Consider the following 16154-nt stretch of genomic DNA (forward strand, 5'->3'; position numbering starts at 1 on the left):
TGCTTTCTTTTTTTCAGTGCTAATACTGGGGCTTGAACTCAGAGCCTAGAACTCTTGAGCTCTTGGCTTTTTTGTTTTGTGTTTGCTTAAGACTGGTTGGTGCTTTACCATGTAAGCCACATCTCCATTTCCAGTTTTCTGCTGAAGACTCTCTCAAATTTGTGTGCAGTGGGTAGCATTGACTGTTCATCCTCACAGCTCAGCCTTCTGTGTAGCTAGGATTATAGGCATGAGCCACCAGTGACTGGTGAGGATTTTTCTTCTACATTCTCTTCTTTTTCATTGTGCTTTTCTCTTTTCTTATAAGGTTGTATGTTCATCTCTTCTTGTTGCCAAATGATACTGGTGTCATGTTAAAAATCTGACTTCATGATAAATCAAATGATTGTTAGATGAAGTTTCTATCAGAGTGACCCATCCATCTTGGCAGTAAAGACCCTAGCTGTCAATTCTTCCTCATCAATGAAATTGGGAGGACTGTCTAATGATAGTAATGACTACTGACCTACTCCTTTGGTCAAAACATGTCATCCCAAGTGTGCTGTCACCAGCAAATATACATGGCCCTTGGCAGGCCTTAGTCTGGATCTTTATCTTTTACAGTTGTGGGCATCTCAGGTGAACTAGTATCAGGGAGGAAATGGGAACACTGTCTCAGTCCAGAGGCCTGAATGACTTCAAAGCTCCAGTTAACTGCCGTTCATTGCGGATTGAAAGAATTCTGAGACTTCAGGTTAAATAAACATAAAGAATGTGTCATCACAAGTTGACCCTTTGAACGCATTTATGCTTGCATTTATATGGGCTTTATTTATACTAAATACATGACATACTTTGAAGAAAGACAGGTGTACTTCAGCAACACACGTGACAGAATTATTTTAGAATACGTTTACAACTGAACAGCTCTAAATGATTGCCATACTTATATTCCCCATGAATAAACTTGGATATTCTGCAAATATGAAGTAACTTAGTAAATACATGGAATAAAAGAATGAGACCCTGTTAGTTTGTGGGGAATTCCCATGGGAAAATAACAAAGGCTAATGAGTTTTGTAAGTAATTCCATTACACATAGAGATACATCATTCAGTGACTATTAAGGTAAATTTACTAAGTATTACAGAGAAAGCCTGGGAAGCAAGCAAGCATGTGTAATTATTATCAAACACACAACCCCTTGTCCAAGGTAAAGTTTCTTTAATACACAAATGGGCTTTTAAGTCAGCTTGCCAAATATTTGAATTCTTAACAGCACAGGCAATGACTCTCATATTGGTTGTTTTTTATAGCAATATTTTATCTTAGCCTTTATAGAAATTGTCTTATTATTTTTGTCTTGTTATGTTTAACCAATGACTACCATTTTATTTTTAAGAATAATTTTCATTAAAGGTTCTTTAATTTTGTTAGCTTTTAAAAACAAGCATTATTTTTTTTTCTATTTTTAAGGCATAATACTGATAGTTCTTTTGTGAGAGGATGACCCAAAGATTGGGGGAAAAAAGTAAAACTCCATTGTAGATGTACCTGAATTGTTTAAGTGATCATGTAAAACAAGTGAAGGCATTATCTGATTATCTGGCTCATTGTAAAAGATCATTGTACATTTAGTAATTATAAATTGAACATTTTTCAGTGCTGTTGACAACCTACTAATCTCTTTTGCCTACTGGTCTCAGTGCTAAGTATTCACTTACTCTAAAAAATATTATATATGTCTATATATATAATATATATGAATGAATGAATCTTTGGTTTTAGACCCACTGAATGAAATTCTTAAAGGGTTTTTATATCTTATATGTCAAATCTATCCTTCCACTGAGAGAAAAAAAAATCAAGGTACAACGTGCTGTCATAATACTCTATATGACATTTTTGATCTTTGGGTAGCAAGTTTTTATTTCATGTCCAAATCTTTAATATTTTATAAAGAAGGGACACTGCACACATACTTGTGGACTTTTCCACATTGGATAGAAGAAAATGCTGACCACACAGTAAACATGGTAACAATTTCACAAGGAAAAGGAAAACCAGTCCTGGAAGAATTAACACATCTCAGAGAAAGCAAAATTAAGTTAAAGAAAAACACTGTAAAGTTGTTCTGTATAAATCAGATCACTATATGTGAGTGAATCTATTTTGAACTCTTTGGTTTCACTCTTGTATTTGTCTTCTTTCATACAATGTGGTGATAACATTGTCTTTACTATTATAGTGTTGTAATAAACTTTGCTATTTGTTTAAAAATAAAACAGAGGAGTCAGAGAGAGAGAGGCAGAAGAAGTCAAATTAGAAATCATTGCCAAGATAGTTTTCGTTTGTTGAAATAAATTCATGCACAGAAAGAAACCAAATACATTGGAAAGGAAGAAAACAAAGTTGTTTTAAGTTCTCAAATTTAATATTCTGATTTTTTTCCCAATAAAATTAAATCGAAAGGGTCATTTTGGCTGGTATGTTTTCCTTTATAGTGTTCTGCCTGAGAGAAAATTAGCTTTCTCTATGAAGTCTATGTAATCTCCTTCTAAGCAATTTCTATATAATATTTTTGCTGGTAAAAGAAAATTATGCTCTGTATTAAAGCCTTTTATCAAAATCAGAATAACTTCTTACACCTCAAAGCCTTTTTTCAAATATTTTGAGAGAATACTTTAAGGAAATACATTAACCTTTGAAATAATGTCATAAAGACTCCCATAAGAAAATGTTTTCACAAATGACCCTTCATTATGTGAACTATTTCAGCTAGAATTATGGCTTTAGGGGCTATCTAGAAATGAGATGTCTTTTGTTTGTGTGTGTGACAGTGTGTGTGAGAGAGAGACAGTATTACTAGGTATAGTTTTCTTCCAAATTACAAGTTTGCACGCTCTGCAAAGTCAGATTCATTGAACATATGATTCCCATTTATCTGGTGTACAGTTAGCAAAGGCACTTATTTTCATCCTTTTGATATGGCCCATAATGGCTAGAAAAAATAGTTTCAAAAATTATCACATGCTTATTTTCAAAATAATACAACTAGGAGAATTTCCAATTTGTAAAATATTGGCATCTCTAACAATATATTTTCTTTTTCCCATTAAAGGACTGCTTGGTTTCCAAGTCAATATTAAATAAATCTTTCCAAAATAAAATTTTTGCCAGGTGCCAGTGGCCAACACCTGCAATCCTAGCTATTCAGGAGGCTGAGATCTGAGGATCACTATTCAAAGTGATCCCCAGCCAGGAGACTCTTATCTCCAAATAACCACCAAACAGCGGAAAGTGGAGCTGCGACACAAATGGTAGAACACTAGCCTTGAGCAAAAATGCTTGGGGAAAGCAAGCACCTAGGATCTGCATACAAGCCTCAGAACTAGCACATATACATACCAAAAAAAAAATCAACTAATGTCATTACATTCAGCTCTAATATAGCTACTTCTACATGGTTCATCCTGGAGATAGTTCTAGCATTGATGGGGATGAGGACAGGCTTCTTGTAACTTTTATACTAATGTATTTCCATTCTTATGACCTAGGAGGTACCCTGGAAAAAACATGTAAACTTTAGATGACTTGATAAAGGTCTTTCACTGTTTATAGAATAGAATCCCAACATACTGAGCCTACAGCAGGCCCTTTTAACAAATGCTGGATTCTAGCAGGATTCTAGTTGGTCTAGACTTACATTATTCAACCATTGGACTTTGGTTTGAGTGGACCTTAGGAGACAGTGTTGACGCTAAAAGCGGAAGAGTTTATGTGCTACATCCCACTCCTGGAATACAGAGGGCTTGTCCTGCGTGAAGGGGAACAGAAAACACACTGCCACACAATGTACTTTCTCAGTGTGGGCTTGGGATATTTTTCACTATTGTACTTTCTCAGTGTGGGCTTGGAATATTTTTCACTATTGTACTTTCTCGGTGTGGGCTTGGGATATTTTTCACTCTGTCATAAGAATGACTCATATAAATGTTTTGTTTTTAGATTAAAAAAAAAGAGTGGAATCTAATGTTGGTGCTCCAGAGAATCTTTTCAGTAGCTCACAGATATGCCTGGAAGAGAATCTTAATACAAATCTGAACATGCTATCCTGGAAAGAGCTAGATCAGACTGATTTACGACTGTACTTTTGTTTTTGTCATCTCCCAGAAGGGCTAATAAAATCTAGGTGAACACTCAATATATGTTAACTGAAGGAATAAACAAAAATGAGATGATTACTGAAATTTACTTATTTTTATGCTTTTTTGTTTATATGGCTAAAGGGGCCACTAATGATACTGTTTATTGTTTTTTGTATTATCATGTAATATCAACTATATAGTACTATCAATAAGACCTTGATTGGGTCACAAGATACTGATGCATAGACTCTATTTTTTCAAGAGGATGAAGGGAAGAAAGAAGAGGGCAGGAGAAAGAGAAAAAGGAGAGATAAGCAAAGATTAGGAGAAGAAAAGGGAGATGTAAAGGAAGAAAGAAGGGGAATGGGGGGAGGAGAGGAAGAGGGAGGGAGAAAGAAAGGAAGAAAGAAAAGGAAGGAAGGAAAGAAAGAAAAAAAGGAAGGAAGGAAGGAGAAAGAAAGAAAGAAAGAAAAAGAAAGAAGGAAAAATTTCTTTTAGTTAGAGTGGAAAAATACATTTAACATGCTATTCAACTCAAAGACAGTGATTTCATTAGAAAAATATATTGTGGAGCAAAATTTGTATTTTAATGAGCCCAGCTAAAAGAAATTTGTTATAACGATATGTCACTAATTGCTTTATTTAATGACAGATACCCAAAGACTGCATGAGAATCAGGTTCAGAAGTATTACCATATCAGGAAATGGATTGAGAATATTTGCTCTAAAGATCTTCATAAATTGAACTCCATACTAAGTAGTAAAAGTCTATGCACTATGTGAAGGTGTTTAATTCCTGTTAATTATGAGGTAGCTAAACATGTAGCTAAGCATCTGCCAGAAGGTAAAGCAAAAGAATGGGATAGAAAATTGAGAAGATATCACTACTTATTTTGACAAATGAACTCCTGGGCTATACAGTACTTTTGATTTATGTAAGTCTTTTTGGGGAGAATCTTTGAGATGTAGGTGAAATTTAGAAATTCCCTAATAGCACACTACAGTTTACTTTCTTTCTCTTTACATGACTTTGAATGTAAAGTGAACAGCTTTCTAAAAGAAGGGAGGCAAGTATTAGACAATTTTCCCTTCTCACCTAGTACTAGTGTAGCTTACTTTTCCCAACCAACCAGTGGCTGGTATGCACAGGCACCAAATAAAGAAGCACAGGTAGGACCTGAGAAGAAGGTCTTCTTCCCTGAATTTCCATTGTACCAAGAGGCTAAACTTGGCCAGATTATGGCTGAAGTAGAAGAGAATACCAGGTAGCATTTGCAGGTTATTCTTTAGGCATTATTCTTTTCCTTCTAACCTTATTTTTGTCTAAAATACACTGTCTGGATTTCAGAAGACTGGCTATTAAACTACTGATTTCCTTCTCCAAACTAGTTTCTTAAAAAACAAACAAACAAAAACCCTACACATTTCTGCAGAAGGTAGATATCTAGAAAGAGGACTTCAGTTGGTTTTGTAGAATGAACAGTAAGCAGTTACAGGTTTTTTTTGTTTTTGTTTTTGAAATGTAGAGAGGGGTTTCTCTGAACTAGACACCACAGAGCGATGCTTTCTTCTTAGATCAAAGAAGCACATTACCAATGGCACTAGGCACCTCCACATCTGTTTGTAGAACAACAGTTGTAGTTAGGACACTTACCACCATCTGGACTGGGTGCCATTTAGAATTTCATCACGTGTCCTATGGCCACGTGGGTTCTAGAGTTATTCTGTGTCTCTGCGACTGAGAGGGTTGACCTCATCTGTCATGTGTCAAAATGTTCTTTTAAAGTATGTGTAAAAGGCACTCTGGTTATCCATAACCACATGCATAAATACCATTTTCAGTCTTCACCAGCTGTAAAGATGTCTCTCTCATGATCCTTTATGGGTTCAAACCTGCAAACATCTAGGCTCAGTTCTTGGAGAACATTGTCTTAAGAGTGAATCTAACATCAATCCTCTTATTTCCCACAAATATTTAGCACCAAAGAGGCATATGACGACCCAGGAGCTCTACTAACACTACATATCCCAACAGAGCACTCTTGCTTTTAAAAAAATGTCTTTGCCAGAATTAACATATTCTTTGGTTTAATTTAAATTAAATAAACAAATAGAAGAAGGAGGGCCTGAAAAAAACAAAACTCAATTTAATTCCAAGTGAGGAAGTTCCCTTCTTTCTATCTTTCTTTCCACTCTCTCCTAAATAGTAGCAAAGATGAGCAAGCCCTGGTCATATTTCTATGCTGTCTTCACTGAGTGGAAAACTTGTCATCATAAACAGTGTGTTCATCACCCTTCCAGACTACCAGTTAAAACTACTTCTACTAATAATCAGTTATACAATGAATGAACAAGTGATCATTGCACCTTCAAAGTTTACTCACACATAGCCACAATAGACTCTCAGATTTCTCAGAGAGCCTGTTAGCACCTTTGAATAGATCGTCTCCACAGTGTAGAGAGTATACCCAGAACAGGAAGTGAACTCCTCACCACCCATTCATGGCTCTGTCTATGTGTGACCACATCTTGGAAGCCTTCTGGGCAAGAGGAACGATGTGGTCCAAATATGTCTTTCCATGCTTAAGAGAATAGATAGCATATAAACCCAAGTACTTTAGCACAGGCAGGTGCTCTGAGCAGCTTCATCATGGAAGTCCCCAATTCTCCACCATCTATCTGGGGGCTCTGGTGTCATGTTTTCTGAGGCACTTAGGAAAAAGGTTGGATGCCACCTGCGGTATTCACACCTCTGAGCTGTCACCATGGTGGTTCTGTGGGGACATCATAGGCTCACTGCTACCAGAGCCCTTGGCAGCATCCTTTGCTCTGATGCTCTTCTTCCTCCGGCACACCATGGCTGCAATGATGGAGAGGCACACGGTGAGTAATCCCACTGCAATGCCGCCCAAGGCAGTGATCAAGCTGATGTCAGAGCCAGGACTGTTGAACTCCCGGGGAAGGATGCCATCAGGAGGAACTCTCCCTTGCGGGATTTGCCTCTTGGTGCTGCGGTCCAGGGTGATATGCTGGATGTTTGTGCCTCGGTTGTTTTCAGCACCAATTTCCCAGGCCAGTGGGGGTGTGCTTCTGATCTCTCTCTTCTTCCTGCTCGTTGAAGTTGCCTGGGAATCTGCATGGCGCACCAGCGAGTGGTACTGGTACTCCACACTCCTTTTGCCAATCCCTCGGAGGGTATTGTCTTTTGATCTCACTGTATAGATTGTGTGTATGTACCATTCTCGGCCCAGAGTAACCTAGAAAACATACAACACTACTTGTTAGGAAATGTGCCAATCTTAATCATGACTATATATAAGAGAGCCTAATGGTAGAAATCATGATAAGTGATTATTTCATCTGTAGAACTAATTTACTCAATATTCTTTTTTTTTCCTTTTTGATGTTATTGGGGTTTGAACTCAGGATCTTGTGCTCATTAGGCTTGCTTGCTTGGTGGTGCTCGACCACTTGGGCCATGTCTCCAGACCTAGTTTACATTTTTATTGTTATTATAAAGGTGATGTACAGAAGGGTTATAGTTATATAAGTTAGGTAAAGAGTGTATTTTGCTGGGCACTGGTAGCTCATGCTTGTAATTCTAGCTACTCAGGAAGCTGAGATCTGAGGATCACGGTTCAAAGCCAGCCCAGGAAGGAAAGTCTGTGAGACTCTTATCTCCAATAAATCACCAGAAAACCAGAAGTGGCTCTGTGGCTTAGGTGACAGAGCACTAGCCTTGAGCTGAAGAGCTGAGGAACAGTGCCCAGGCCCAGAGTTCAAGCCTTGCAACTGCAAGGGAAAAAAAATCATCTTAAAAGTTTCAGAGAGGAAGTGGAGATATAGCTTGAATGGTAGAGTACCAGCCTTGAGTGAAAAAGCCAAGTGAGAACCAGTAGCCTTGAGTTCAAGCTCCAGAACTGGCATGCACAGACACGCACTCTCTCATACACACACACACACACACACACACACACACACACACACACACACATCCATAGGAAAGAAGTATTAAAAAAAGAAAAGCAAATTACTCTTGTCAGACTTAAACATATTATTCTGAGCTGAACCAGAGACTTTATTCATAAAAGAGTATTAACACATTGATAAAATAACAATAGGTAGGATTTTTGGAATGCAATACCTTACTAAATTGTCTCACTCAACTATATATATTGTTACCATGATTTCCATTTGTTGATGAGCTATCTGATGCAGAAATGCTATGTGCACATGTCTATGTGGCTGTGATAAGTAAGCTTGTTTGGGACTTACTTGAAACAGCGGCGTTGAGTCAACTTTAAATCCATCGGACCCAGGCTGATTCACTAAGAGAATGGCTTCGGGATCATCTACTGCCAGTTTAGCATTAAAGAGCACATTTCCAAAACTGGTGGCTTGTGTCTCTGGCTGGGCTTTGTCCTTGAAGCAGTAAGGAAAATGATGATTGTTATACGTTAATGCCAACTTTTGCCAGGATAGAATGTTTTCCTATGCATTTTGGACAAGGATAGATTATCATAAAGTATTGCTAAGCCGGACGCCAGTGGCTCACGCCTGTAATCCTACCTACTCAGAAGCTGAGATCTGAGGATCATGGTTCAAAGCCAGCCTGGGCAGGAAAGTCCATGAGACTCTTATCTCCAATAAACCACTAGAAAACCAGAAGTGGCGCTGTGGCTCAAGCAGTAGAATGCTCGCCTGGAGCTGAAGAGCACAGGGACAGCGCCCAAGCCCAGAGTTCAAGTCCCCCCCCCCAAAAAAAGTATGTGGTTAAATTAAAAAAAATATTATTGTTTGAAATGTCAGACAAAAAGGCTCAGCCTGTTTATTGCTTGGGTCAAAGCACTTACCACAATTTTAAATCTATAGAGGAGTGAAGGGGAATCTGCTAAGCAGCCGTATTCTTCATTTGTTGGACTGTACTTGGGCACGTAGCCATCAGCTCCCGTGCACAGGAATACTTTCTCAATGTTGCAGTAAAAGGAGTCACCTAGATTCTGGACAGGATCTACCATGACACGACCATAAATTACATCCCCTGAAACAGACATGGGAATGTTATTTCTCTTGGTTGACAGACAGTACAAACAGTTTATGACAACAAGAATGTAGACATGGTTTCCTAATCTGTTGTCAGATGTGGAAGGCCAGAGTCTGGTCCTCTCCTAGGCCTCAGGTAAGATCACCCTGCAGACTGATCACAACTGATTGATGAGCGCTACAAAGCCTCAGAAGTTCAGCCACAGAGGGAATAATCTCAAAGTCTGGTCTATGATTTAGCATTCATAAAATCCCCTTTGTGGTTAAAGTCTAGTTTGTAGTGAGATTTAACTAGGGAGATGTAGACTAATACAATATAGAATAACACTGAAAAAAAACACCAATAAAAGTCTGTAATTAATTCTATTTACTTCTGAAAGATGACTTTAATGAAGCCTTTGACATTCAATAAAACATTTCACAGCTATCATTGAACTCCTCACATGTGCCAGGTATTTTGCTACATGCTTGATATAAACATCACCAGAAAAGGCACGCACAGCTTTGTGCTGGTGGCATTTATAGTCTCCTGTAGCTGCAGTTTAGTCTAACAAAATCAAAAAAAAAAATCAAGAAAAGCAATCTCAGATTGGTTCCAAAAGTCGCTCAGATAATGGAAATAGTAAATTCCCCAGAAATCCACTCAGTAACATATAGCCAGTTCCAGTGACTTCTCAGAAGTGTGAAAGAGGTAGTTCTTGTCCCCACCCAACCGTCCTAACAAAGCAAACCATCCCAAACCACAGATGCACAGGACCAGCAGAGATGCCTTCCTGTTCTCGTGATACCTTCTGCAAAAGCAACGTCACTCTCTTGCCCAAATCCTATGGAACCATCTGACAACCAGAGACTCTTCTTGGAGAGCAGGTACATGTGGGTGTTCAGGCTGAACTCTGCTGCCACGGGATCACTGACCTAAAACCAAGGGTGAAAGCCCTTCATGTAATGTGAGTGGTTCTCACATGCATATGTGCACACCTATGATTCATGGAATACGGCCAGGTTCAATGCTGAAGAGTGCACTGAAATTTCCATGGTCAGCCAAGCCAACTACTCCTTCTGGAGAAGGTAAAAATGGTAGAGTTAAAAAAAGAATTTTTTTTAAGGCATGAGGAGCATTCTATTTCCATCTATTGGGTGATTATCAAGGACTGATAAATTTCATGCCCAGTAGAAGGTCAACATTGAGTATAAGTTCTTAGACAAAAGTTGTCATCACAGCCTGGGGCATGGACCACTCTGGTGATTCTAGCTACGTAAGAGGTGGAGATATGAAAAGTATCAGTTTAAGGCCAATTCCAGGCCTCCCATCCCCCAAATATGGTGACACTCCCATCTTAGCTAATAAATACAAACCAAAAACAAACAAAACTGCACATGGTGGTGTGAATCTGTCATTCCCAGCTATGTGAGGGAACATAAATAGGAGGAGCACGGTCCAGACTGGCCTGGGTCATAAACTCAAGACCCTATTAAAAATAACTGAAGCAAGTTGGGTGCCGGTGGCTCATGCCTGTAATCTTAGCTACTCAGGAGGCTGAGATCTGAGGATCACGGTTCAAAGCCAGCCGGGCAGGAAAGTCCATGAGACTCTTATCCCTAATAAACCAATAGAAAACTGGAAGTGGTGTTGTGGCTCAAGTGGTAGAGTGCTAGCCTTGAGCTGAAGAGCGGAGGGACAGCACCCAGGCCCAGAGTTCAAGCACGACTGACCAAAAATAAATGAATAAATAAATAACTCATATATGAACTTGAACTATGAATTATATACCCAGAAGTAGTGACAGATGGAAGATAATGTCTTCATCCTAATTGCTTCCCTATTTCTCAGCATATGAGAATTAAACTCATCGATATGTGGAGAAAAATTACCAGTCAAAGTAAACCTTGATTCCAACAAAATTAGGTTCTAAAAGTGGAGGTCACAGATGCTCTGCAGCATACCTGTTGGAATCGAATGTCAAGGTCAAAGGTGACAGGCTCTCTGGGGTTGCAGGTGACTGGCAGGTGGTACTCCTGATTGGATGGTGTGGTGCACGGCACCAGCTTCACAGTGTAGGTTCCCGAGTAGTCACGTACCTTTGGAGAAGAGAGGAGACATTTACAAATTTATATAGCCATTTCTGGATTTTCCTTTGAAAAGTCTGTGCAATCTGAAGTCAGCAGAAAAGCAAAACTGAGTAGGTCTTAGTCACTTACTGCAAAGTCAGAGACAAAGCTCCATTGCTGTACAGGCTGGTTATAGGTTGGTTCACTCCTTATGAGGCGGAGGGAAAAGGTCAGGCCTGGATGGTCAGCTGACATAATCATTGAGCTTGTGAAGGACGCTAGGAAAAAAATAAATGTCCCAGATAACACTGTAAAGTGCTTAGGTTGGAAAACTATGCCACAATTTAGCATTGTCAAAGCACCATATCCCGTACAATTTGCTTCTATTCTAATAAACAATGTGCAGAGTAAGCAAGGTTGTTGGTGTAAATGTCCTCAATGTGCAAGTAAAGAAACTGGGCTATGAGTGACTGTGTAGCTCTCTCTCTCAAGGTCATACAGAGAGGATGTGTGACCTTGGATTCCCACATTAGAAACTTTTCTGCCCTGTAATCCATCAATAGGTAATTGTACAGAAATACTCGAATGGCTCAGGGCTGCTTTCCAGGAGTCAGCAGAGGGCAACCAGGCTGGGGAGAATGCATTAATTGTACTCCCAAGCTAAGAGCCAAACTTAAAATAGGTCACTTCCATCCTCACATCCGCACATCTGGACAAACCCAATTTCTGAATGGACTCTTAATTATAATTAGATTGCCTGTAATCGGGGCTAAACAAAGATCCAGTGTATTAGAAAGGTGGAGATGTGGAAAGGACCATAAAGACCAGGAAATTCTTGATACCAGCATCGCCAATTACAATAAAGCAAAGTGATTCTTTTTGGGTTTTGTTCCTGAGGCTCAATCTCACAAAAATACCATGAATCCTCTTTGTTGCTCTTGAATATTCCACTCCATTTTCTCCTTTGTTAGAGCTCATGCCATGAAAAAGGGAGGCGTTGGTGTGGGTAAGGGGACTGTGTTGCCTTTCCCATCTGACAGGAGTTGGCACAGAAGTAAAACAGACAAAAACAATATGGTAATAGGGAAAATCAAATGAAAAGAAATTATTTCTAATGAAATGTTCTTGCTAATTCAGACCAACACACACGGGTGGGTGCTTTATTCATATTCAAACACAGTTCAATTCCCTGGCCAATTCTTAATAAATGTAGCTGGTTAAGCCATGTGAAACTTGAGCGGGGAAGTCAAGTGCCCACTTCTGACTATGAGAAAGGATTCTCACAGTACCAAGCAAAGAGCAGGGAACAGAGAAACACCTGAAACGCAACAATGGAAACAAAGCAGAGAAAGGGACTGCTATTCCTATGTGCTCTTTCTGAGGAACGGTACTCAGTACGACTTTCCTTTTTTGCACAGCGTCAATGTTTTTGGCATTTTCTCCAAAAGCCTCCATAGGATAATTCTGCAACTCCTGAGAGGCTGAAAAGTGATTTGCAAACCCAAGGAGGAGCTAGCTGCATGTATGAAATTCATTTGAAATAAAGGACTTCAAAGCTTACAAGGAAACCTCTTGAAATCTGAGTGAATATGGAAAACTGGCGTGTTTGTTGTGTGGGGAATGAGCTTTACCTGGATGTGACAGCACAAACAAGCCATGGAACTGAGCCTCTGTCTTGAAGTGCACAGCCAGACGACCCTCTTCACCAATGCGCATACTGGTTGGATAGAGAGAACCTACAATGGGGAACAAAAGCAGGGATGGTAGAGTCCAGCGACTTCAAAATAGATAAGTCCTTCCCTAAAGTTAGTGATTTCTCCCATCTTTACCCATTCTAGACATCTTTGTCTTTCAGGAGAAATCTGAATAATAAGAGAGGCAGAAGTTTCTTTGTTTCCTCTAAGGAGGAAAGACATCTGGAGAGAGGCAAATTAAATTAGGTAATATAAGCCATAACACTATGAAATACATAGATGATGACAATACACTAAGTGACTTAAAAAAAAACTTTTTGTCTGCCAAAATGAATCTGAGAGACAAGACAAATAAACTTGTCAAAATGGTAGTGGATTTAGTTGGGAGCTGGTGGCTTATTCATGTAATCCTAGCTACTTAAAGGAGATCTGAGCTCTGAGAATTAAGGTTCAAAGCCAACGTGGACAGGAAAGTACAAGAGACTCCTATCTCTAATTAATCACTACAAAGCTGGAAATTCAGATGTGTCTCAAGTAGTAAAGGACCAGAAGTGAGTGAAAAAACAAAGGAACAGTGCCCAGACTCTAAATTCAAACCCTAGTACCAGCAAACACCCCCCTCAACTGCCCCCCCCCACATCTGTAGCTATTTGAGCATGGAAAGGGAGTGACAATTTTATGACCTTCAAGAAAATTCAGATACTTTCCCAAGACAAAATTTGGCCCCAGAGATAAGAGGACCACAGTTAGAGATACCAAGTAAGGTTCACCAATATTCATCTTTAAAGGCCAGATGTGGAATGCAAACACAAAGTAATCTAGAAGGAATCTTGAAGCTACTTGTCCCACAGCTCTAAGGTAAATTTAACCTGCTTAAGGTTGTAGATTTATGTTGGAGATGCGCTGTCAACTGTGCTTTCTCTTAGGCTAGTAAAATATCATGCTGGCTTGATATGTAGCTATAGATGGAACCAGATGGGCTAAAGGGTAATAGGAGAGTTGAACATAAAATGAGAACTTAAGCTCCAGAAATGTTACACAGTATGCACAAATAATTGTAGGGTAAGTCAGAACTTGTTCTGGACATAATTTATTCTGGATATTATAATGAGTTTCTTGTTTTGTTTTTTTTTATAAGAAAAAGATATATAACTTCTTCCTTTGTAATCAATTCTTTTTCCCTCCTTGCAAGTGATTCTTATTTTCAGCTAGACCTTCCTGTTTTCTAGAATCTAGGGAAATATGTTGATTGTGTTTATAGTATATAAGGGATTTATCACCTAAGACAAGAACAAGAGTAAAATATCTACAATATATAGGAAGGGACATATTTTTAGTATGTGTGTACCTGTACTAGGGCTTGAACTTAAGGCCTAGGCATGCTTCTTTAGCTTTTTTTTTTTTTTTTTTGCTCAAGGTTGACCCTCTACCACCTGAGCCACAGCTCCTCTTCTATCTTTTGCTAGTTAATTGGAGGTAAGAGTCTCACAGACTTTCCTTCCAGGGAAACCTCAATCCTCAGATCTCAGCCTCCTCAGTAGTTAGGATTACAGAGGTGAGTTACAGGTGCCAGGCAACAAGGAAGATTTAACAATTAAAAAAAATGTGTTTTTTGGCAGAATTCGAGATATTACTATGATCTCATCAAACAAGAGTTTTCTCACAACAAAAGTAAGAGTGTAATTTACTGATTTCATAGTTACATATTTTATAATATATGTTTTACAATTTAAAAAAAATCCTTGCAAGTAATGCAAATATAGATGAGAAAGCTAGTTTTCTAAGTCAACTCACCCTGGAGTTCAGCTTCTGGTGGGCTGCCAATGCCATCATTCCACAAGATGGCAGTGTCGTACACAAAAGTCAAACGAAGCTCTGACTTCAAGTCAAAATGCTGCCAGCCTCCTACCCCAACTGGGGAATGGAACACGTAGGAAACATACAGAGGAACTCGAAGGGTCACATAGGACTGTACCAAGTTGAGGACCTACGACAACAAAAATGATCCCCATCAACACCATTCAGAGTTAAACCAAATGAGCCTCTTGTTGTCCAAGCTACTCAAAACCACCTCTCACTTCACTGAAGATTTCAGATCCTCAGAAAGGCAAGAAAATGAAAACATCCTATAACCTTATTTCCTCCTTGCTTCATTTTTGGATCTATTAAATTATTGTTCACAGCTACCTCCATCACAGAGAGGTGCACAGCAATTCTTAAGATACACATTTTCTACAGAGGATACTTACACAGTGTATCTTCTAGCAGGTTCACTAAGATATATTGTATAACTAATTCAGTAGTTTTAGTATAGTCAAGAAGCCAAGCTTCCATGAATACAATCAATACAATTTAAGGATGTTTTCATCATTCCCAAAGAACCCTGTGCTCATTTGCAGTCACCCACCATTTCCTCCTCCCCAGAGTCCCTGCCAACTTCTATCCTACTTTATATGACTATGTAATTTGCTTATCTGAACATTTCATGCAAGCGGATCAGGCAGTCCCTGTGTCTCTTTGTGTGTTTTTAAGGCATTTCCAGCAGGTGGCCTGCCTCCATCCATGCCTCATTCCTTTTGATTTTCATGTGTCAGAGCTGCATTTCATTTATCCACTCATTACTAGATAAACATTTGACCCATCAACTATTGGATCTTATTTTTAAAATGCTACTATGAGCTATTTTTTAATTATACAGAGAGATGAGACAAGGGGCAAAGATCTGGAACTAAATCTAGTCACTAACAACATGTAGCATTTAAATGTTTCAAGAAAAAAGCAAAGTGTCTTGCTTTGAATTTTATACTCTTCTTCTTCTTAAGATATTTGACAGATGGTTTGGGAATAGTGGAGGATAAATGAATAGTTATTTGTCAAGCACCTACCAAATTTCAGACACTGTATTAGGGTCCAGTAGAAGTTATTTAACATTACCATTTACTCTTGCAACTACGTTTGTGTATATCTGTGAGTGGCTGACTTATGGGTTGCATGATGGACAGAAAGAAAAAGACATAAGAAAATTAAGTATTAACGAAATACAGTAAATTTTCTATTGAATTCCATACGCTTCTCCAGGGCTCTTCCAAAACCTAGTTTCTGGTCTTTTCTTCTCTCTCTCACACTTCACTACATACCAAACAAAGATGGCACAGTCCTAATAGATCACCTAATAAAAATTATTGCATTTAACTCTCAAAATAGGTCTAAAATACAACAAAGCAAACACTACTGGCTTATT

General features: G+C 38.8%; 1 protein-coding gene across 1 annotated transcript in view; it reads right to left on the bottom strand.

The window, feature by feature from the left end:
* Positions 1-4607: 4607 nt before the first annotated feature.
* Frem2 (FRAS1 related extracellular matrix protein 2) overlaps positions 4608-16154 on the bottom strand; it is a 155426-nt gene continuing 143879 nt past the window's right edge. Inside the window, exons 17-24 of the mRNA XM_013031489.1 lie at positions 14708-14900; positions 12851-12955; positions 11370-11497; positions 11115-11249; positions 9959-10085; positions 8981-9168; positions 8403-8549; positions 4608-7384 (exon numbers count right to left, since the gene is read on the bottom strand). Of these exons, the coding sequence (XP_012886943.1) occupies positions 6872-7384; positions 8403-8549; positions 8981-9168; positions 9959-10085; positions 11115-11249; positions 11370-11497; positions 12851-12955; positions 14708-14900 (1536 nt within the window). The 3' untranslated portion in view covers positions 4608-6871. The remainder of the gene's footprint in view (positions 7385-8402; positions 8550-8980; positions 9169-9958; positions 10086-11114; positions 11250-11369; positions 11498-12850; positions 12956-14707; positions 14901-16154) is intronic.

Source organism: Dipodomys ordii, unplaced genomic scaffold (genome assembly GCF_000151885.1).
Source record: "Dipodomys ordii isolate 6190 unplaced genomic scaffold, Dord_2.0 Scaffold140, whole genome shotgun sequence".
NCBI classification, from domain to species: domain Eukaryota; kingdom Metazoa; phylum Chordata; class Mammalia; order Rodentia; family Heteromyidae; genus Dipodomys; species Dipodomys ordii.